This window comes from Gobio gobio (assembly GCF_949357685.1).
Source record: "Gobio gobio genome assembly, chromosome: 13".
NCBI lineage: Eukaryota > Metazoa > Chordata > Actinopteri > Cypriniformes > Gobionidae > Gobio > Gobio gobio.
The window spans coordinates 41,011,481-41,035,158 of NC_137106.1; the positions used below are offsets into that span (position 1 = coordinate 41,011,481).

A 23,678-nucleotide genomic window follows, 5' to 3' on the forward strand; every position below is an offset into this window, starting at 1 on the left:
ATTAGAGTCAGAGGGTGGTTTTAATTTAGGGATGAAATGTTGTATAAGATATTGATATATTAATGAATTATTCTGTAAAATGTAGAATATACTGTAGATCTGAATAAAATTGTGAAGTTTGATGTATGTAAGCGCTACTGAAGAGATTTCCCTCACTGCTCTTGACTGAATAACTTTTGTAGCTTTAGTCAGATTCAGGATGTTTAATTCATACAGTGAAGTCTATACAGTGTTTTATTTTATTTACTTTAATTATAATTTCTTAATTGAATGCTACTGTTAAATAGACCTACCATACTAGAAAAAATTTAAAGCAATTTATTTAAGCCACTTTGAGCAATCATCCATCCATGCATGAAAAGATAGTGAACAAGAGGTGTTATTGTAGAGCTGGTGTCTTTGTGTTCAGCGTATTACCTGCAATATCTTTCTCCCTCATCTGTTTTGCAGGCGGCTCATCTGTGTCCCAGGGTGTGGACTGGTTAATGGGTGTTTGTCCCCACCGGACGCTATTAGCCAGGACCTGGCCCTGAGTGTGCGTGTCTGCCGACGGGTGCCCAGAGACCTGTTTCAACGAGAAGAACATCTCGGGTAAACAGACCAGCCTTTAATTACTACGTCTACGTTTCCAATTACAGCCCATTTGCCAGACACTGGTACATCATTTTGCTTTGTTAATATTCCATTCCATTCGCCCTTTTAATTACGCCGCTGTTCTAGATTAGAGCCATCAATAATGCAGGAAAATCCAAGGTCGGCCCCCAGCAATTTGACTGGGTGCAAGAAAGTGAGATCTATATAGAGAACATTTTACTAATTAATTCTTATCTGCCTCTCATTGACTGTAAATCAAAGGGAAGGAAAGAAGTTTTTTGAGATCGAGGGGGACTTTTAATCACTCTTCTGAAAATAGGTACTAAAGTTGAATGGAAATGGACACACCAAAATCAAACGTTTTGACATCAACACTATATCTTGCTCAAACATACTGTATGTGACCCTGGACCACAAGTCATAAGTTTGATGGGTATATATTGGCAATAGCCAACAATACATTGTATGGGTCAAAATAATCGATTTTTCTTTTATGCCAAAAATCATTAGGATATTAAGTAAAGATCCTGTTCCATGAAGATATTTTGAAAATTATTATTAGTAACATGCGTTGCTAAGGACTTCATTTGGACAAATTTAAAGGCGATTTCCCGTTTCATAACAAGCAAAGAATCTCAACTGAAAAAAAACCCCCGCTGCGCTGCCAAAATGCTCTCAAGCGCCCACAGTGGGGCGTTTTCAGCTTTAAACACGCTTTGGTGGACACACGGCCTTATGACTGGTTTTGTGGTCCAGGGTCACATATAGCAAGCATTTTATCTACAGTATGATGCTCTACCTAAAGCATTGCCAATGACTAGTTAAATAAAATGCCACTATTTATTGGAAACAAATAATATGTATAATTTACTTCACACAATATTTACAGAATAACAATTCTATTAGAAAACAGATACTCAAGAAGCTAACTGCTCAAATATTGCCTGATTAATTGGTCTGGCTAATATTACATTTTCTGAACTAAATCTTGCTTGTAATTGTGAAAAACATTAGATTTCATTAAAGAACCAATGAAATGGTTGGACAAATATAATTTTCAAAGTAAAAGGTCTGGGATTAAAACCATCCATCAGTACATCTGCCTGCCTGTCTCTCAAATGTGATGTTAGTTCCATCAAGAGGTGCATCAATATTTGGTCAAGATCTTGTATTGACAATGCAAGAGTCAATCACTCTGTAAAGTCCATCCAGCACATCCCAAAGACTTTCCATGAATTTAAAGTCTGGACTCAGAGGTGCCAATTCATGTGTGAAAATAATTCTTTATGCTCCCTCCCAACCATTCATATCACTGCAATAATGATCCAATCATAGACTCTTAAGCAGTTCTTCAAAGGATGGATCTTATGCCTCAGTCAAAACTCGCTGTTCCATAAGCAAGTTGGAGAAAAGAAGACGTAAATGTCCTCTTGATTTTATGCCACTTTTTATTCCATGTGCATTTCAAAACTGTAAATAAAAAGACACATAAAAAGATCCCTCCTTAGCTTTAAGTGTGGGTGTTGAGTGTGTCAATGTGTTTTTCATTGCCAAGCCTGAAAAAAAGGTTTCTTTAAAATGTGAAAAATGTATTTAGCTATTTCTTCCAAGACTGAATTATCCACATTCCTCATGCCAACATAAAATGTTTTACATTTCATCTAAAGTTTAAACTGTAAAGGCATAAAGAGCACACATACTGTACAAGTCTGTAACATACTTCACATGTCTGTGATAGTACAAAGATAAAGTTTTTGTCTGTTACAACTGCATTTTCACATTTCTGGTTTTAATTTTATCCTTTGTTTAACTAGCATTTATCCAATGCCATATTAATTTGCAGTTGTAATGAGGAAAACAAATAAACATGCAAGGACTTTACATTTTATGAATGAAAAGCTTTCCAGCTCTTTCTGTGGAATTCAGGTAGATGCTATGGAGGCACTGAAAACAATTGAGTTTGATGCCTTTGCAAAGAAACAAATACACCTTCCACACACACACACAAACAAGCTGTTTAAGAGCATGGTGAGCAGGATAAATGGTCATACAATAAATAAATACATACATACATACATTCATACATATTAGGGATGTCTATTTATACAAATTCCCATGATCGATCATCGTTTAAATTAACAATCAATTAATCGTTTAATCGTTAGCCATTATACTGCAATATGCGTTTACATTAGTGGCTTATAGCCAACAGCATGACAGTGTTTGCGAACGCAGCTCAAAATGCCATGTTCCTTACCAAATGAATGAGAAGGGTTTTTAGTCTAAATAAAGGGCTAGTAGGATTGTAAAATGAGTTGATGTGATTGATAATTTAATTAAATTACTTATTTATTAATCAAATATAACGACAATGTGTCACCAATGCCGCCTCAGATGCGTCCTATTCAGATTCAGCTATTCACTCTTCCTGGAACAAAGTGCTGAAACACGCGGCAACTAAACCCAATAAATTCACAATGTTATATAAAGTATAATATTATGTAATTTGACTGTCCCAATCATAATTATTATTAGTTGTGCATTGCTGTTTGGAATGCATGCGCTGAAACTGATCACCAGTGTCACGTGTTTTATACCGCATTAAAGGGTTAGTTCACCCAAAAATGAAAATTCTGTTATGAATTACTTATGTCGTTCGGTAAGACCTTTGTTCATCTTCGGAACACAAATTAAGATATTTTTGTTGAAATCCGATGGCTCAGAAAGGCCTCCATTGGCAGCAACGAAATTTACACTCACAAGACCCATAAAAGGTACTAAAGGCGTCGTTACAAAGTCCATCTCACTACAGTGGTACAATAATTTTATGAAGCGACGAGAATAGTTTTTGTGCGGAAAAAAAAATCTAACGATTTTATTCAATAAGTTTCTGTCTACCGTCTAGGCCTGAACTTGGGAACTCACAACGCATGCGCGAGAATATTACATAGAGCCGGCGTTCCGACACATGACCCGGAAGCGAGGAGCTTTGTTTACAAGCAGAGGAAGACCATATCTAAGCTGTTGAATTCTACATTGATCGTTCTGTACATCAAACATAATTCGTAAATATGTCAGCAGATTTCGACGAAGAGGAGGATTTGCTATTTTTGCCCAACTGTACTTATTCGAACCTGAATATACAGAAAGTGAACTACAAGAGATGGAAGCGGCTGCAACACAGCCACAAGCTACTGGCATATTCTCACGCATGCGTCGTGGTGCTTCACGTCATAGGCCTAGGTCGGAAGACAAGAACTTCTTGAATAAAGTCGTTATTTTGATGTTTTTTTGCACACATAAACTATTCTCATCACTTCATAAAATTATAGTATAACCACTGTAGTGAGATGGACTTTGTAACGACGTCTTTAGTACCTTTTATGGGTCTTGTGAGTGTAAATTTTGTTGCTGTCAATGGAGGCCTTTCTGAGCCATTGGATTTCAACAAAAATATCTTCATTTGTGTTCCGAAGATGAACAAAGGTCTTACGGGTTTCAAATGACATGAGGGTAAGTAATTAATGACAGAATTTTAATTTTTGGGTGAACTAACCCTAATTCTTAACCCAACGAATCCTATATGAGATAAATAATTATATATATAGCTATATAGGCCATGAAGGTGTAACTCTATAGGCTACAATGGTTCCAAACATAACTACGGCATGCTCGCTTCATTTTTCCTCATGTCTGCTTTGTGTGTTTCGCGGTTGAGCAGTGAAAACATTGCATGACCTTACTTAATTGACGGTAGATAAGTTTGATCGATCGTCAATTAATCATTAGCATCCCTAATACATATACTTTACAACATTACTTTCAAGATCATTTGTGGGAACGTTTGCTTTAAAGGTGCAGTGTGTAATATTTAGGAGGATCTATTGACAGAAATGCAATATAATATACATAGCTATGTATTCAGTGGTGTATAAAGACCTTACATAATGAACCATTATGTTTTTATTACCTTAGAATGAGCAGTTTCTATCTACACACACCATGGTTCACCATTTTGCGATTTTTCGCCACGGTGAAGTCGCCATTTTGCGATTTTTCTAGCTACTCGCTGCTGTTTCAGACGACGACATCGTTGTCCGTGTCGGCCACTGTAGCTTCTCTATGTGCTTCGAAAGGGATAGCAATTCACAACATCACCACTAGATGTCGCTAAAATTTACACACTGAATCTTTAAATAACAACAACCACAAAACTCCTATTGACTTTGGATTTAAATTTTTACATTATTTTCTTGGATAAATCGACCCATTTATGTTAATAACATGTTTGTATTATCTGCAATAATGCACAAAATGGGATATTTGTAATGATGCACCTAATATGGTTTGTTAAATTGAAAATCTTATTTACTGAGCACAATGATGAAGACAGCGGAAAATGCAAACACATAATTTACCTCCTTAACACTGGCAGAATCATACACCAAAGTAGCAGGCGGCTTCAAGGAGTCACGTCAAAAACAGAGTTTATTTTGTGACCAGCTGACTGCACGTAATCCCTTGCATGTTAACCCTAAAATTACATATTTGACCCACATATTGATCAACCAGTGTCTATAAATCGAGTCATCTGTAGCCGTGTGTGAAAGAGCAAGCATCTAAAGCTGTTGACAAAACGTTACCAGCGGAAAAAAAACTAAACTGGCATTACCAATTATAATTTCCCTAGTGTGCCATGTCAAAAACCTGCAATATAACATACACCTCTTTGCAATTTAAATGCGGATAACACAGCATTCATGTAAAGATTATGTACGAATAAGTCCAGAAACTGTTTGTCCGTTCTGTCCCCAGGCAAGAACGACACTTTCTAAATTCCAAGGAAATAGGTGGTTCATTTCCTGAAAGTGACCTGCAGATGTTTTCAAACTACACCGGAAGAGCAAGTGGAATTATAATAGAAATGTCTGTGGAGTTCACATGGGTTCATTTGCAACCATCCTGTATGCGCTTAACCCCTAGGAGTCTGAGCTGTTTTGGGTAGCAACAACATGGGGTATAATATTTAAACATCAATATGAAGCAAAATTTGTTTTAAAAACATTGATTAAAATTAAGATACAATTTATACAAAACGAAATTCACTGTAAAAAAGGCAATTAATACTCAAATATAATTTCCATCTTAAGTTAATTTATGAGAGGCGTGCAATGCAGCAATAAGGCTATTGTCTGTTATATTGACTTCTTATAAAATAATAAGCAACTATATTAAAAACATTGATTAAAATTAAGATACAATTATAAAAAACGAAAACAGGCAAAATAAATCAGTCTTGCGTCATGTTGCATCAGGATTTATATATTTTTTTAAAATATATATTTTTTTTTTTGCGTTTCATATTCACAGATGCTAACTGAGCCTTTTAAACTTAGCCTACCTTACAGAATCAGCTTTCCCTGAGGAGAATTATTCCAGGATTATTACTCGAAGCGATGTATCTGAACCATAGCTTCACTAGTTGTGTTGCATGAGTTGAGGTGTGTGTGGGCGTCGACGCATGGATTGCCTGTATTTGAATCTGAATGACCACGCGGCCCGTGGGCATGGCCGCATTAGCAGGTAATGAGGCAGTAATGAGTTGACTGAAATCTCCCACTTTTCACACAGATTACATAAACACAGAATATTTGTTTTCGTTTTGATTTACATGATTTAAAACCTGGCATTTCAACGTTTCTTTAGTCATTTGTCTCATGTTTCTGTGTCAAATTCTCACTAAGCTACAGGTCATTTTCTGAAGAGAATCAGATTAGACATCATTGAGAGAGAGGCTGCAGATCACGAATCATGTTTGTTTCCCTTATTTTGCAAAAAGCACAACAATTTGTTTGTATTGTGACTGTACACAAAAAAAATAGAAACTTAACAGATTATAATGATGTATAACACTTGCCTGAATGATAAAAGTTATTTGAGTCTCTTTGGCACTGATAAGAAAAAAAGCAAGCCAATCACGCCGGCGTGACGGCCGACTCGAGAGGGTTAAAGGTCCCATGGCATGCCATTTTTCTATTATTTTATAATGTTTCCTGAGGTGTACTTATATTGTTAGTATGATTTTTACATCATAAAATGTCATAATTTAGAAATAAAAGGCATTTTTTCTATACTGCTGTTTGCCCTGTGGCTGAATGCCCTGTTTCAAGAGGCGTGTCTGCTGTGAGACTTCAGTAAAAACGCCCACTGTTGTGATTGGCTGACATCTTTGCATTTGAAATGAGCGGAGGGGGCGTGGTTTAACAAGGTCTACGACACACGAGCTGCTGCTAGAGAGACGGATGGACCTGAGTTCACTTCACATCAGTTCTCAGCATGTCTCAGTTCAGTGAACTGTTGTAGTTACTAGAATATACTTCAGGTTATTAGTTTATTTCTAGTCGGAGGGGCTGTCACTCATGTCAGAAAGTTAGTAACTTTAGTAAATTATGGATCAGCGCTGACTCGAGACGCGAACCGTTTAGAACGATTCAGTCCGATTTGGTGAACTGGTTCGGTTCACTAAAAAGACCAATTCAAAAGAATGATTCGTTCGCGAACCGGACATCACGGAGACGGAGCGATTGCTAACAAAGTTATTTATAGTAACTACTGAGTTGTGAGAGCGCTGTCTGTCAGCGCGAGTTTATTGTGTTTGTATCTGAGAGTTCTGAATGAACACGAGTCCCAGTCACGCCGAGTCCGTCTTCATCATTATTCTACCAACTTTGTAACACATGCAATGTACCATTACAGTGAGATGAACGAGTTAGTAAGTGTTGATTATAGTGTAGTGAAGTGCTGAAGTTGCGTGGCATCCTCTCTGCGTGTGACTCCGCCCTGCAGGCCTGCGGTTAATCAGCGTCTCATTCATGCGGGTATATTAAGGTGACTGTTTTGTCACCAAACATGGCGTTAATGTGTGACTGCCTTCCTAGCGCGTCATTTTCTTCTGCTGTCATTCTGGTGTTCTGGCTGGAGGTGAGTGTAGTGACTGTTTGTGATGTGTTGCTCAAGTTTATGGGACTTTAAACGCTTAACCGTGTTACTCGCGTCAGGTGCTGGGCGTTTGTTGATCAGCGCACGTTGTGCTGAGTGTTGGCCGCTATTGACAAATGCGCCGTTGCTGGAAATAACACCTGTTACATCTACACTGCACTCTGGCATATTGCTGCTTGGCTTCCTGGTAGGTCTCATTTCGGACTTTTTGTAGCCACACTTGTTTCAAATTGCATATATATTTGTATATATAGTTTGCTAATGGGGTTATCTGTGTATTCTAGCTTGCCTTTGTAAACCGTGTTCATCTCATTGCCGACGGACGAGTGGAGCGATCTCTACCTGATTGGTATGTGCGATCATTGTATAACCAGGATTTAATACAACGTATATTTTTAGCTTATATATAGGCTGTTTGCAGGTGAATTAAGTGGACAGTATAAGAGCACTTGAAGACTGCTGCTCGGATTGGGACGTTCATTCTGCTGTTTTGTTCCTGATATTTTAACTCTTGGTTCATCAACTTGTTGGCGTGCGTTTGCTTTGGTGCACAACTGCACCTTCGTTGATGTTTATTTAAGTTATGTCCCCTTGTTGTGATTTATTTCATGTATCTTTCTTTATTATGGTGTGATTTTATTTGATTTATCTTCCTTTATTGTGGTGTGATTTAGTTGATTTATTTGTCTTTATTATGGTGTGATTTATTTGATTTCTTTATTATGGTGTGATTGTTTATTTGATTAACTTCCCCGTATTTTCTGCTTGTTTTGGGGTTGCCCTTGTATGTATTTGTGTGGTGAATAATTCCTTTTAATAATCATTGTGAGTGATCCTCTGCCTGTCCAGGCGGCTGTGAGTGGAAATTGGCCTGCGACGCCGGGACAGGTTAGTGACCTGGTAAAAGGTTTATAACCAAATGCAGGGTTGAGCGGATCATATTTTTCTTTGTTGTTTTTGTTTATGGTGTCTGGTAAATTGGGCACCCCTGTGTAAGAGTTATTCTTTTTTTATTGTTATTTGTTTTCTTGTGTTTCAGGTATTGTGAGTCCGGAGCAGGAGGGCTAGTTGCCCTATTTGGTGTTGGGTTTTGATGCACCGTGTGTGTGTGATCCACCACCCACAGTGATTGATCTTGGTTGGCGTGAGTGTGCAGTGTCGTGCACGTGTGGGTGCCCCTTGCCCATTGCTGAGGTTGGCAAAGTCTGGCACTAGCTCATCCTGCTCTGGTAACCACAAGTCCTGATAGACTTTTCTTGGTGTTGTGAGTCATGACTGAGCCCAATTGCCTTGCATTTTAGTATTTTATTATTGTTGTCTAAATAAAGAACATTTTGTACTGTTTCACCCACGTCTCAGAGTCTCTGTGTAAAGGAGAATCGGACCTGTGTCCTTAATAGGATACTTCCCTGGCTTAGTGACCAGGGTGGCGTAGTCGACTCGTTTTCTCTTCTTGCTCAAGCTCTCTTATTCTTGAGCAACCTGTTGCCTGCCACAATAGCATTATTTTTAGATATGTTCCAATCATATGAAAAGCGTCAGTGACGTGCATTGAGTACACAGCGCAAACAAAGACACAACAGCAGTAATCGAATGTAATCCAGTTTATTGTGGGGATAGCTGGCTAGCCTAGCCGGATACCCTCACGCTTACCCCCCTTCTGCTTAATCTTGCGCCGTGTTTGGTGCCTCCGCTGTGGGCCAGATGCAGTACTGGGGGTCGGGGATGTTGAAGGCCGACCGGTCAGTGCAGCCCGAGCCTCGGCGTGCGTGAGGTTTATCTCTAAAGAGATGTGAGTCTGTCGATGTTGAGCAGAAACTCATGACTGTATGCACATTGTAGAACAGATAGACGCGACGAGGACGTACAAAAACACTGACTCACAAGATAGAAAACACGAAAATACCGTTCTGTCGGGAGAGAGAGAAGCCGTAGTGTGTGCAAGAATAATAAATAATTAGCTACACATAAGAAATCACTGATCACAGATCAGAAGGAACTGACAAAAGACTTCTGTTTTCATTTGTACATCCAAACACTGAGAAACTGCCAGCATTCCCTCGTTCACAAGCCATGATCTCTCGAGGACAAATATAGCGCTTGCATGGGCGGGCCAGATTCTCTGGGTGGAGGAAAGGGAGGTAACCGTTCCTGTGTGGACGTCATAACAGGAGACTTCAGGATTGGCTAGTCTGGCCTATGTCATTTTCTCAAAGGCAGAGAAAGACAGCCAGAACTCTGTTTTACACCGATCAACATTTCTATCCACTTGGGGACAATATTCAGGCTATAGGGGAACTCATATTAATGTTGAAATACCTCATAAAATGAAAATTTCATGCCATAGGACCTTTAAAAAGAGTTTCCCCTGCAACTGTTTCTAAAATTAAAATAAAACCGAACACTTGCCTGAATGATAAAAAAATGACAGAGTTATTTAAGTCTCTTTGGCACTGATAAGAAAAAAAGCGAGCCGATCACGCCGGCGTGACGGCTGACTCGAGGGGGTTAATATTGCAATAAATCAAGGTCAACACAATAGCCTCTTTAATGTCTACAAACTCTTGTCTCAGTTAACCTCAAGTGCACAAAATGGATATAAGTAAACCAATATCATTCAAAAAGGTCTCGTCAATATAGTGGAAAATAAAACAATGTTAAGTAAAATTAAATTGTCAACTTGCACTGGATGGGCTGGTTTTGGCTGCTGTGTTGACAAGTTTGGGTGAGTAAAGGTAAAGCACACAAGATATAGTACCTTCACTGCCCCTAGATAGCAATATCGCTTCTTTATAGCAGAAACAAACTGCCGCAGAAAAAGTTAGGTGCCATGCTAAATGTAATGTGTCATTGCATTACTCATAAAAAAATTATTGGAGTAAAAAGGACATTAACTTACTCAAAAATGTAGTCAAGTAGAGAGTAAAAGTTGCTCATATATTTGATACTCAGTAAAACTACAATGTAGTGAAAAAGATACTCAGGTACAGTAACTAATTACATTTACTCAAATACTTTACACCACTGCTGTTTGCTCACTGAATTGCCTCCACATTAAAGCGTACACATACATTTTAAATTAAATCTGTATATACAAACTTGGGTTCATAAATATTTTTTATTTAGTAAGGATGCATTGAATTGATCAAAAGTGACAGTAACGACATTTATATAATGTTACAAAATAATTTAAAATAAATGCTATTCTTTTGAACTTTCTGTCCATCAAAGAATCTTTGAAAAAATGACCCAGCACAACTGTTTTCAACTGATAATAATAAGAAATGTTTATTGAGCAGCAAATCAGCATATTTTAATGAATTCTGAAGGATCGTGTGAAAATAAAGACTGGAGTAATGATGCTGAAAATTCAGCTTTGCATCAGAGGAAAAAACTACATTTTACAAAATATTCAAATTTTAAATTGTAACAATATTTCACAATATTATGATTCTAACTGTATTTGATCAAAATAAATGCAGCCTTCAAAAAATAAAAATAAAAACCTTAACACCAACAAACTTTTGGTCTAGTCTAAATAAATAAATAAAAATAACAGGACAGGGTTTGATTTATATCCTTTGAATTGACTGGATTGTGACAAGGGGATGTTGCATAACAGAACACAGCCAGCAAATTGTAGGAAAAGGTTGAAAATGGGACTTTGCAACATTTTCAGATGACATGATAAAGTTGTATATTCAGAGCAAGATCTCTTTGAATGGCATGTGTTCGTTACTGTACAATGACAGCATGCCTCTGCTCACCCTCCATCCGGCGGTGTGCGCACAGGATCACTTCCCACAGTCAAATAAGCCGTCTCCATTTGAGCGGATGGCTGTTCTCCACAATCCTAATCCGCCAGGCGTTGGGCAGCATCGCTCTCCGCCTCTCACAAAGCCAAATACAGCATCCACACTGTCATGCTCTTATTTGCTATTCCTATCTCAGCTGTCAACACAGAAGGCTCTTCCTCACCCAGCAGAAGCGCTCGCTCCTGCGGCGCCAGGAACCGATGATCCATCATTTGTCAGGACCGTTGCTTTGTGAATTAAGTTTGCTATTCCTTACTGCTTGCGGCATCTTTAAAAACATCCTCCGAGACGGGAATCTTAGGTGGTCTCCTGCTGATGGGAAGTGAGGCGTTTTTTTTTTTTTTTTTTAAAGAAGGAACATCTTTCTCTTGCTGATGTTTCAAAGGAGGAACTTTTGGCCTTTAGTTTGTGCCTTTAGCCTCCGAGAAGCAGCCTTGAAAAAGCTTTAGGCAGGAGCGGCTTTACTTTGAGATGAATTCTGTGTGCGTGCGGCTGCTGATGATTTTCAACAGCAGGGAAACATGGCTTTTAAAAGGGTCAAGGCTCTTCAGACCTGTAAGGGACACTGCTATATATATGAATGACAGGTAGAAATACAAAGGTCTCAAAGTCAACAGTGACTTTGAGACCTTTGTATTTCTACCTGTCTACCTGTCTGGCTTTATCTAGAACAGAACAGGACTATCAAGTCAAGTCAAGTCAACTTTATTTATATAGCACTTTTAACAAAGCATATTGTTTCAAAGCAGCTTCACAGTGTTAAACCGGAAAATAATGCAGCATAATTTTATTCAGCCGTCTAGCCATTCTGGAGAAAACGGTTATGTCATCAGTTCATTTCAATTATCATACAGTGAAATTGTGGGCTTTAGATCAGTAATTTAGTTTATATGGTTAATTTAGTTTAATAATTAGATTTATTTGGATATTTAGTTGAAAAATTTAGAAAAATTTAGTGTCCCCAACTGAGCACGCCAAGCCAGAGGCAACAGTGGCAAGGAAACCAAAACCCCATCAGGTGACCCAATGGAGAAAAATAAACCTTGGGAGAAACCAGGCTCAGTCGGGGTGCCAGTTCTCCTCTGGCCAACTATGTGAGATTTAGAACTTAACTGAGAATGCCTTCAAATCAATAACAGAATTATTGAACTGAAACAGCAAACCAAGGGGAAAATTGGTTATTATATACACAACGAATATGTTTCTGTTGATGCCATCCAAGTTCATTGCTGTTCATTATTACCAATACAAACTGAATGGAGGAAATACACCAGGGTCCACATCAAATGCTCCAAGCAAACATGGTGTGAAAATGGCGTACAATAACAACATATTTTTTATAAAGAAGAAGAAAAAACAATAAGTCTATTTATTAAGTTATCCTAGCTATACTATTTAGTTATTTAGTATATATTTATTCTGTTATCACATAATATATTAGAAGTCTTTTTTCCATTCTTCTAGTGATCCTTTATGTTGTTCTTTATTTGGCCATGGTCCCTTTAAAGGTCCCATGGCATGGATTTTTTATTTTATTTTATAATGTATTCTGAGGTGTACTTATATTGTTAGTATGATTTTTATATCATAAAATGTCATAATTTAGAAATAAAAGGCATTTTTTCTATACTGATGTTTGCCCTCTGGCTGAATGCCCTGTTTCAAGGGGCGTGTCTGCTGTGAGACTTCAGTAAAAATGCCCACTGTTGTGATTGGCTGACACTTTGCATTTGAATTGAGCGGAGGGGGCGTGGTTTAACAAGGTCTACGAGGCACAAGGCTGTGCCAGAGAGATGGATGTCACTTCTCATCAGTTCTCTCAGCACGTCTCAGTTCAGTGAACTGTTGTAGTTACTAGCATATACTTCAGGTTATTTGTTTATTTCTAGTCGGAGGGACTGTCACTCATGTCAGAAAGCTAGTAACTTTAGTAAATGATGGATCAGCGCTGACTCCAGACGCGAACCGTTTAGAACGATTCAGTCCGATTTGGTGAACTGGTTCGACCGGTTCACTAAAAAGAACCGGTTCAAAAGAACGATTCATTCGCGAACCGGACATTAATGGATCAGAGACGGAGAGATTGCTAACAAAGTGATATTGTACTGAGTTGTGAAAGCGCTGTCAGTGCAAGTTTATTTTGTTTGTATCTGAGAGTTCTGAATTAACACAAGTCCCAGTCACGCCGAGCCGTCTTCCTCCTTATTCTAGCAACTTTGTAACACATGTAATGTACCATTAAAGGAGATGAACGAGTTATGAATAAGTGTTGATTATAGCATTATTTTTAGATATTTTCCTATCATATGAAAAGTGTCAGTGATGTGCATTGAGTACACAGCGCAAACAAATATACAACAGCAGTAATCCAGTTTATTGTGGGGATAGCTGGCTAGCCTAGCCCGGAGACCCTCCCGCTTACCCCCCTTCTGCTAAATCTCGCGCCGCGTATGTTGCCTCCGCTGTGGGCCAGATGCAGTACTGGGGGTCGGTGATGTTGAAGGCCGATCGGCCAGTGCAGCCTGAGCCTCGGCGTGCGTGAAGTTTATCTCTAAAGATGTGGCTCTGTCGATGTTGAGCAGAAAATCACAACCTTATGCACATTTTAGAACAGATAGATGCAACAAGGACGTACAAAAACACTGACTCACAAGATAGAAAACACCATTCTGTTGGGAGAGAGAGAAGCCGCAGCACGAACAATAAAGTTCTCTGTGAACTTGAATAATTAGCTACACATCAGAAATCACTGATCACAAATCAGAAGGAACTGAAAAAAGACTTCTGTTTTCATTTGTACATCCAAACACTGAGAAACTACCAGCATTCACTCGTTCACAAGCCATGATCTCTCGAGGACAAACAAATATGGCGCTCGCATGGGCGTACCAAATTCTCTGGGCGGAGGAAAGGGAGGTAACCGTTCCTGTTATGACATCATAACAGGAAAATTCAAGATCAGCTCATCTGGGCTGTCATTCTCTCAAAGGCAGAGAAAGACAGCCAGAACTTGGTTTACACCGATCAAAATTTCTAGCCACTTGGGGACAATATTCAGGCTAGGGGAACTCATATTAAAGTTGAAAAACTTCATAAAATGAAAATTTCATGCCATGGGACCTTTAAGAATCTTAGGTTTCAGTAAGGAGTCATGCCATGTGACTATTAATCAGGAAGTAATCAAGCATGGCACAGAGAGCAGTATGTTTTATTGTATTTAAGGCCTAGTACACACGTACACGGGTATTTTTATAACCAGAGTTTTTCCTCATCCGTTTTAAAAAACAATCGTGTCCACACAAGCACGGTTAAAAAAAATTATAATTTCATGTGTCTGTCCACATGAAAACGCAAAACCGCGCTATGATTGGCTGCCTGATTTCCACATGGGTCCCATCCACGGCACCGATGCACTGAGGGATGCCATGGGCCTCCACTCATGTAAACAAAAGCGATAACGGCGCACAATCTGACGTCAAACAAAGGAGAGAACGGCGAACACTTCGACTTACCAAGCCGAAATCTCCGGTTTCACCATCTACACGACAACGTTGTTTCTAAAAATCTTCACCCTGGCCGGAGTTTTCAAAAAAGTCCGGTTTCAGTAACCGGATACTGCGTTTGCGTGTGGACAAACAGCCAAACCGCGTAGAAAAAGTTACAGTTTTGAAAATACCCGTGTTCGTGTGGACAAGGCCTGAGTTGATCCTGTGATATCTGCATATATCTTATGCCTTTTGTAGCATTGTGGGTATGTATTGATTGCTTTGAACAATATCTACAATTGCAGAACATTATTTGGGGACAGTTACATTTTATAAAGTTGACAGTTAGAATTTTGTTATTTACTATCTTCATTACTGTTGTGCTATCCCTAGACCAGACCTTAAAAGTTCATATTACATATAAATAGTGATTGACTGCAGGTTAAAATATCATTGCATATATAATACATAATTTGTAACAGTAAAAACAGGGATTCAATTCATATAATTTGAGTTGATATATCTGTACATGTTAAAGGGCAAGCTAATTATTATGCTTATTAATGCTTATGTATGTGTGGCAGGTCTAACAACCTTTTTTTCCCCATCTGCGTGTAATTGATAATCCCGCCCCGTAATTACCCCATCAGTAGTAGTGGTACTGTATATAAACCGGCCCGTGAGCTGTAATAGCGTCACGAGCCTCCGCCCCCTTCTTTCGACGTCAACTTAGTCACCGTGCAGGTATGTCTGGTGGCTGGTGTTTGGGTTGTTGGTGGTACACTATAGTTAACGGTAGCTTTTTCCTTTTTAAAAACAGCGCGATGCACGGAACCCGGCGGCTGATATTGGCTGGCGTTATTCCGCTACAGGTATGTGAAGGCTGTTGGGATATGATTCTTGCGTTTGTGGGGTTATAGCAGCACGTTTGTTTGTGGCTAGAGGATTGGGCGAGCGATTCGGGTACCGCCAGTACGGGGATCGCATCACGTGATGGACTCGGTCATCCCGGTTCACACTGCACTCCAGATAGACTGAACGGGCTCGTAGCCTCCTAGTCATGTCTGTGCCTGTTGACGGATCCGTGTACTATACATCGCACCTTTTTACGGTATATTTATGTATTTGTATGGTTTGACTCCCCGTCAGACCTCAGAGTTATAAATGGATGTTATTGGGCCGGTTAGTAATTCGATTTATTTGGATATTTAGTTGAAAAATTTAGTGTCCCCAACTGAGCAAGCCAAGCCAGAGGCGACAGCGGCAAGGAAATCAAAACCTCATCAGGTGACCTAATGGAGAATAATAAACCTTGGGAGAAACCAGGCTCAGTCCGGGTGCCAGTTCTCCACTGGCCAATTAACAAACGGCGTATGATTATTATTCTGACAACTTTACAGGTCAGAGGTCATAATAGATCGGAATATTCGAAAGATCGGAGGCAACACACCGGAGACAGGTTTATTGAGGATGCCGTATTGATGAAACAATTATTAAAGTGCAATATTCGAAAGATCAGAGGCAACACGCCAGAGACAAGTTTTATTGAGGATGACATATCGATTTAACAATTATTAAATAGGAATATTCGAACAATCTGAGTCATCACACCGGAGACGGATTTATTGAGGATGCCGTGTCGATGAGGCAATTCCAGAGGGAGTCTAATTGACACGGTCGCTGCAGACACTTCGGTTTCATGCGTTGGTCATGTCTGGGCGCAGGTCCACCATTGTATCTGAGTTGATCCTGTGACATCTGCATACATCTGTTACGCCCTCTAGGCATATGTGTCTTGTTTTGTGTGTTCTGTTGCAGGAGCCTGCTTCCCCATTGGTTCATCCATTTGCATTTGCTCCAGCCAATCGCTGCCTGTCCTGTGATCAACCAATCGCACACGGGGACTTGAGATGATCCAGGGCAATAAAAACTCAAGATGGCTGCTATACCAGGATACCTCTTTTGTTTTGTACTGCTTGTGGTTTGGTTTTATGTAAAGCCTTTCAATTTGGTTTCCTTTTTTTTCTTTGGTTTCCCGTTTTTTGACTTTGTTAGGTCCCTGGACCTTTTTGTGTGTTTGTTGGATTTTGTTTTGAATTGGGAACAGGTTAGGGGCCCTGCACATTGCTGCTACACGTAGACCTTAACCCTGTGTAGTAACATCAGGTAAGGAGTGTTGCCACCTGTTGTAAGTTTTGGTTTTAGTTAGCGTAGGTAGTTTTTTTTGTTTCTGTTTTGTTTCTAGTAAGCTTTTCCTACCTTTATTAAGTGGACTTTTGGTTTTCCTTGTTTCTTTTTGTTGGCAACACTCTGGTTCCCTTTTCACCCTTTTTATTTATTTTAATTTTCTTTTCTGATGGACTGTAAATATGTAAATACATTTACCGATCCTCAGTAAAGCTTTACTTATTATGCTTCAAGCTTGGTTGATGGTTTGCTTAAGTCTTCCGTTCTCTGTGTGTTATGAGTTGTTCTAGTTGATTCTAGATCTAGTTTATGTTGATGTCCCGTACATACCTCTAGATTAGTTGGGACGTAACAACATCTTATGCCTTTTGTAGCATCGTTGGTATTAGGGCTGTCACGATATTAGATTTTTCATACCACGGTGGCCAAAAAAAAAAAATCACGATATCAATATATAGCAATATCTATAGAAACTTTTGGGGAAAAAGTAAAAATGTCAAATTAATTTTGACTTTGTTTATTTAGTTTTTCTTTTTTACCCAACGAACATAATTGGATACTGATAAACACAGGGTAATACTCTGTTACTGATAAATCTTCTTTGAAGCTCCCTGTGAAATAAGAGAGAAATGAGAGAAATACTGTCAAGTTCAACAGTATGATGAATAAATATTAACATAAATGTTATTGGCCATGGCTAGATTGCAAATACAAATACAAAAATAGACATTATGTAAATAGACATTCATTAATTAAAAGAAACTATGTGATCTGTGATCTGTAAAGAGATGTGCTTGCACTGGTGGAAGCAACACTAGTCCATGCTACTGCGACCATTAGACGGGCTCTGACTGGTGTTTAGAGTCTGTAGCAGCAGCAGTAGCAAGCGTTCCTTCAGCGCATCTCGGCATCTGCAAGAGTTATGGCCTTTTTACACCTGCTCACTTCATTCGTTTTCTATGATCAGATATCTATAATATTGTGAAGAGATCAGGAGTAAATGTCTTCCGAAATTCTTTCAAGGCGGATTTAAATCCGATCACTCAAACCAGAGCCACCGCTCCAACCACGCACTGCGCGTAGGGCACAAAGTGCCGAGGCGGGCTGCGGGCACCGCAAGAAAATGCAAGAAAAACATGCAAACGGCCGCCACAAGTCTCAGATGCTCAAAAACACAATCATCTTCATTAAAACTAATGAGACTAAATGCTCTTACCAGTGCTTAGGTCGCTCGTTCTCATATTGCGGCCTTTGATCTTGAAATGAGCTGATGATAAGATGCAGCTAAAATCTTTTGCTTTCGATGGCGTGACTCTGTTAAATGTGCATATTGAAGAACGGATTTATATTCATTTAGCTAAGAGGTTTAAGGTAAGACAACCTGCATGTTTTTTTGTTTTTTTATTTTGTTTATTAGTTTAGATTGTATAGCCCGTTTCGTTTGCAAGCTGCGAGTAGCATTAGCCTGCCTCAGCTTGTAAAAAATTTGTTTTTACTGTGGTGGTGATAGTAAACATTTAAAATAACATTGTGAAATGCTTGAATTGCTTTATATTTATGGATTTTATTATAGGAAAGACAAGTCAAGAGTTGATTTAAGAGGATAAATTGATCAAACTCACTGTCGGCCGCTTGGTCGTTACTTTAAAAAACAAAAACTCAAATTTAACAAACAAAAATTGCTCCAAACCTTTTTTCTAAATTAACTTAATCAATAAACAAAACAAAATATAACTACTTTGACATTAAAAACAAAGCTGAACTATTTTTATGGCTGCAACAGTGTGTAATAGGGAGGGAGAAAAAAAACACGGGCTCCAGTCAGACTTGGGACACTGGAGTATTTACGCATTATGTTATCATAAGAGTCCTATTCATTTTAAGTATTGTGGTTATCGCCCATACCGGTATATTGCCACACCCTAAATTAACACAATGTCAATATTTTGTGCCTTGAATATCACTGTTATTGCCAATACCGGTATATTGCGACACCCCTAGTGGGTATTTATTGATTGTTTTGAACAATATCTACAATTGCAGATCATTATTTGGGGACAGTTACATTTTATAAAGTTGACAGTTAGAATTTTGTTATTTACTATCTTCATTACTGTTGTGCTATCCCTAGACCAGACATTAAAAGTTCATATTACATATAAATAGTGATTGACTGCAGGTTAAAATATCATTGCATATATAATACATAATGTGTAACAGTAAAAACACAGGAATTTAATTCATAAAATTTGAGTTGATATATCTGTACATGTTAAAGGGCAAGCTAATTATTATGCTGATTATGCCTATGTATGTTTCAGTTTCACCTTTCCTTGCAACGTCAATAAACCTGTGGACAAGGAGACTTCAGAGTCTTGATGTTAGGGAAGAGTTTACCTGGCTGTCAAGTTATATACTGAGGACACCACAATATTCTATTGGCATTTCGGAATGCTTTTTATTTTATTTACCAAGGCCTTCCAAATAATTTTTACATCTAATCAGGGAATAAATGTGTAATTAGTTACATTAATCATTCTGTTAATCATTCCGTTATTTGACTGTTGAATCATAATATTCTGGCCAAATGGAACAGAATCTTCCCAACTTATTAGTTATTATCAGCAGCGTGGCAGACCCGTTGTTATTATCTGTAATATGAATATGAAATGGCACAATACAAAAGCATAACGAGGAATTCAAATGATCGTATATACAGCGATGAGAAAAAAATTCCTTTGCAGGCTCTTAATTTTCTTGTCTCCTCTCTATGAGCGACTGCAGAGTTCAAGGAGTACTGGATGTTTTGGCATGTTCTGACTGCCCGTTTTGCATAATGCAGTTTCACTAAATCTAAATGAGAGAGCTCTTAGCTGACTAAATGAAACCTTCAGCAGAGCAGAGCTGTTGAAAGAGGTCATGCTACAGATAGCAGCTGAAATACTCAATAAGCTTTCAGGGCGTCTTGAGAGCTGTCTAGAAACACAAGGCAGCGATGATTAGTAGAGATATTAAATGGGAGAAGTGTCGGAATGTGTGTTTGAAATGGTAGAAAAGCTGTAACTGGGAAACTCCAAATGAACGAGGTGTGAAAAATAGCCTAAAACATGGGTTTTCAAACTGGGGTCCGTGGAAAAGTCTAGAAAAAAACTGTAAAAAAAGAAATAAAACAAGTCAACCTTATTTATATAGCGCTTTTAACAATGCAGATTGTTTCAAAGCAGCTTTACAGTGTTAAACAGAAAAATAATGCAACAATTTTATTCAGCCGTATAGCCATTCTGGAGAAAACGGTTATGTCATCAGCTCTCTTTCGAGAGTACTCTCGTATTGAGTTTAGCTAAACGCTAGGGGAATTCCTTTTCCTCGAGATATTGAAGCAAATTTTTATCCTAAAAATACCATATAACACGCAGTGCAGCTGCACAGCTCTCAGCAGGAAGCTGCTGTGTGCTGATTGGCTGTGCCGCTGCCACTGCAGGAACCTATGGTGAGACCGCTGGGCGGGACGGACCAATCAGGTCCTTCTATATTCCCGCCACAAGGGGCAACAGAATTTGCATAGCCAAGGGTATATAAGACCCTGTCTCGCCAGGTTAGTCAGATTATTTCTTCTTCAGCGACTCACCTCGTTGAGCTCTGGATCGAAGCCTGCCGTCGACACGCACCCAGCGGAACTTGCAGCCTGAGGACGTCGGACTCTCCGCCTTCAGCCTGCCTTCCAGCTGCACCAACTGGCACATATACTTTATACAATACCATTTTGTGTGTTTGCCGTTGCTACACACTCACAAAAAGAGCCAAGACGTTGTTTCAAATGTCTCGTTCCTGCGCCTTGTGTAGAGGTTTTCTCTCGGATGAGGATTGGCACATCATCTGCGTGTCATGTCTCGGACAAGACCACGCGCAGGCTGCACTCAACCAGGGCGGCTGCCCGGAGTGCGACAAACTGGCGCTGCAGAGACCCTTCGGGCTCGGCTCGCCAGTTTCGACCCGAATCCCGTCCCTTGCTCTCAGCCTCTCGAGCCACGGAAAAAGAAACACCGCGACCAGAGGCCCCCGGAGCGCTCTGACGAGCACACGCCGGTCATTTCCCCGCGTGCCTCGCCATCGCCTGTCATGCTCGTCGAGGAACAGCACAGCTCCCCTCGTTGGCGGCTGCTACTGTTTCCTTCGGCGGACCGGAGGAGGAGGAGGATGACAGCCTTTCGCTTGCTGCATCTGAAAGCGGGTGGTAGGATACCGTCTCGGAGCACGCTACTTCGACGCGGACTGCCAGCGGCGGCAAAACCTCAGTGGACGCTGAGCTTATGCGCCTGCTCACTATGGCCGTGGACGACCACGGCATTGACTGGTCTCAACCCGAGGAGCCCACGAGAAGCAGACTGGACGAGTGGTTTTTCGGGAACCGTCGGCAACCGACCGCTCAAAAGCCCGCTCCCTTCTTCCCAGAAGTCCACGAAGAACTATCTAAATTGTGGAAGGCGCCATTTTCGTCTCGCGCCAAATCCTCTTTTTCTCCCGCACCCTCGGTGGTTGATGGCGCTCAGAAAAAAGGATACCAAGCTCTTCCTCCCCTCGAGGAAGCCGTCGCTGCACACCTTTGCCCGCCCTCCACCAGAGGATGGCAGTCAAAAGCTGTGCACCCATCTAAGGCCTGCCGCACTACTTCCAGCCTCGCCGGTCGAGCATACGCCTCCACCGGCCAGGCGGCCTCAGCGCTACACTCTATGGCGGTGCTTCAGGTCTTCCAGGCCAAACTCCTCCGTTCCTTGGCTGAGTCTGTGCCTGATAACGAGGCTCAGGATCTGCGTGGCGCCACTCGATTAGCAGATGTATGGCCAACTTGACGATGTTGGAGCGCCATTTGTGGCTCACCCTAACCGAGACGAAAGACTCGGACAAGACCGCTTTCCTAGACGCGCCCATGTCGCCTTCAGGACTATTCGGTCCCTCCGTGGTTGGGTTCACGGAACGCTTCACAGAGGCGCAAAAGGCTTCACAGGCAATGCGACATTTCCTGCCCAAGCATTCCAGCTCCTCTGCTAGAGGAGCTCCTCTGCTAGCTCCTCTGACCAGCCCAGCCCACCAAGGCGGCGCCACCAGCTCACCAGCCTCGCGCGGATGCTAAGCCCGGACAGCGTTCCCGCTCTACGAGCCGCAACAGACCGCCGGAGCGTCGAGGTCCCCGACCCAACAATGTGTCGAAACCTGAGCCGCCGAAGCCGTCCTAGCCAGAGGCACAAAGAGAAGGTGGATAACACCCGCTTCGGCCGGTTTACCACCTCGCTCTCTTCAAAAACGTTCCCCAGCTCCCTTCAATCAGGTGGCTGGGAACATCACATACACAGCCAACGAGCCCGCAAACAAACGCGCTCGCCTGTACACAAACGCCGTTTTCACGGCGACCCATATGAGTCACAAAAATAGTTTTTTCTCTGTAGGCAGTGTGCCAGCATTAAAGCATGTACCCCTACACTCAATCACTCCCCCATGTTCCCCAGCCCCCTGCACTCAGGTGGCTGGAAACACTATCCTCACAGTCAACGAGCCCGTGCTCAAACGCGCTCGCCTGTACACAAGCACCAATATTCTATGTCCCCCGGCCCCCTGCACTCAGGCGGCGGGAAACAATTCCCTCATAAGCGGCACTTTAACGCAACATTATCGGGCCACCGAGTCCCTGTTACTCAGCAACTCGCCCCACAAATTAATTCAGCCCCTGGCTTCAAAGGCCGAGGCCTGGCAGGCCATTCCCAGCATTTCAAAATGGGTGTTGAACATAATAGAACAAGGTTACTCGCTACAGTTTGCTCGCAGACCATCGCGCTCTCGCGCCGTGGAAGAGACAACGGTGAGAAGCGACACAAGTCACGTGCTTCGAACCGAAATGTCAAAACTGTTAATGAAAGGGGCGGTGGAAGTCGTACGAGTCGGGCTTTTACAGTCGTTACTTCCTTGTACCAAAAAAGGACGGTGGTCTCAGGCCCATCCTAGATCTCAGACATCTGAACAAAGCCCTTATGAAGCGCCCGTTCAGAATGTTGAAAATGGACCAAATCCTCGCGCACATTTGCCCGGGAGATTGGTTTTTCACTGTGGATCTAGAGGATGCCTATTTCCACATACAAATAGCCCCTCATCACAGGCCATTCTTGAGATTCGCCTTCAAGGGGAAAGTTTACCAATACAGGGTGCTACCCTTTGGTCTATCTCTGGCTCCCTGCACGTTTACGAAGTGCATGGAAGCGGCGCTAACCCCGCTGAGGCTTCGGGGAATGAGAATTCTCAACTATCTCGACGACTGGCTCATAATAGCTCAGTCAGAGATACAGTTATTTAACCACAGATCTTGGCTTTTCAACCATTTAAAATGCTTGGGCCTCAGAATCAACGTGGCAAAGAGCTCATTGTCTTCCACACAGAACGTTTCGTTTCTGGGAACGGTGTTAGACTCACTGCAGATGAATGCGTGACTGACGTCACAGCGCGCGCTCTCTGTTCAGAACCGAGCGGTTTCCCTCAGGTCCGGTGCACTCACTCCTCTCAAACACTTTCAGAGGATTTTGGGTCTCATGGCCTCGGCGGCGCCAGTTCT

At 40.9% G+C, this 23,678-nt stretch overlaps 1 protein-coding gene across 1 annotated transcript in view; it reads right to left on the minus strand.

Moving 5' to 3' along the window:
• LOC307135753 (kelch-like protein 29) overlaps positions 1-23,678 on the minus strand; it is a 253,422-nt gene that overhangs the window by 167,093 nt on the left and 62,651 nt on the right. Inside the window, exon 4 of the mRNA XM_079832392.1 lies at positions 418-565. Within this exon, the coding sequence (XP_079688518.1) occupies positions 418-565 (148 nt within the window). The remainder of the gene's footprint in view (positions 1-417; positions 566-23,678) is intronic.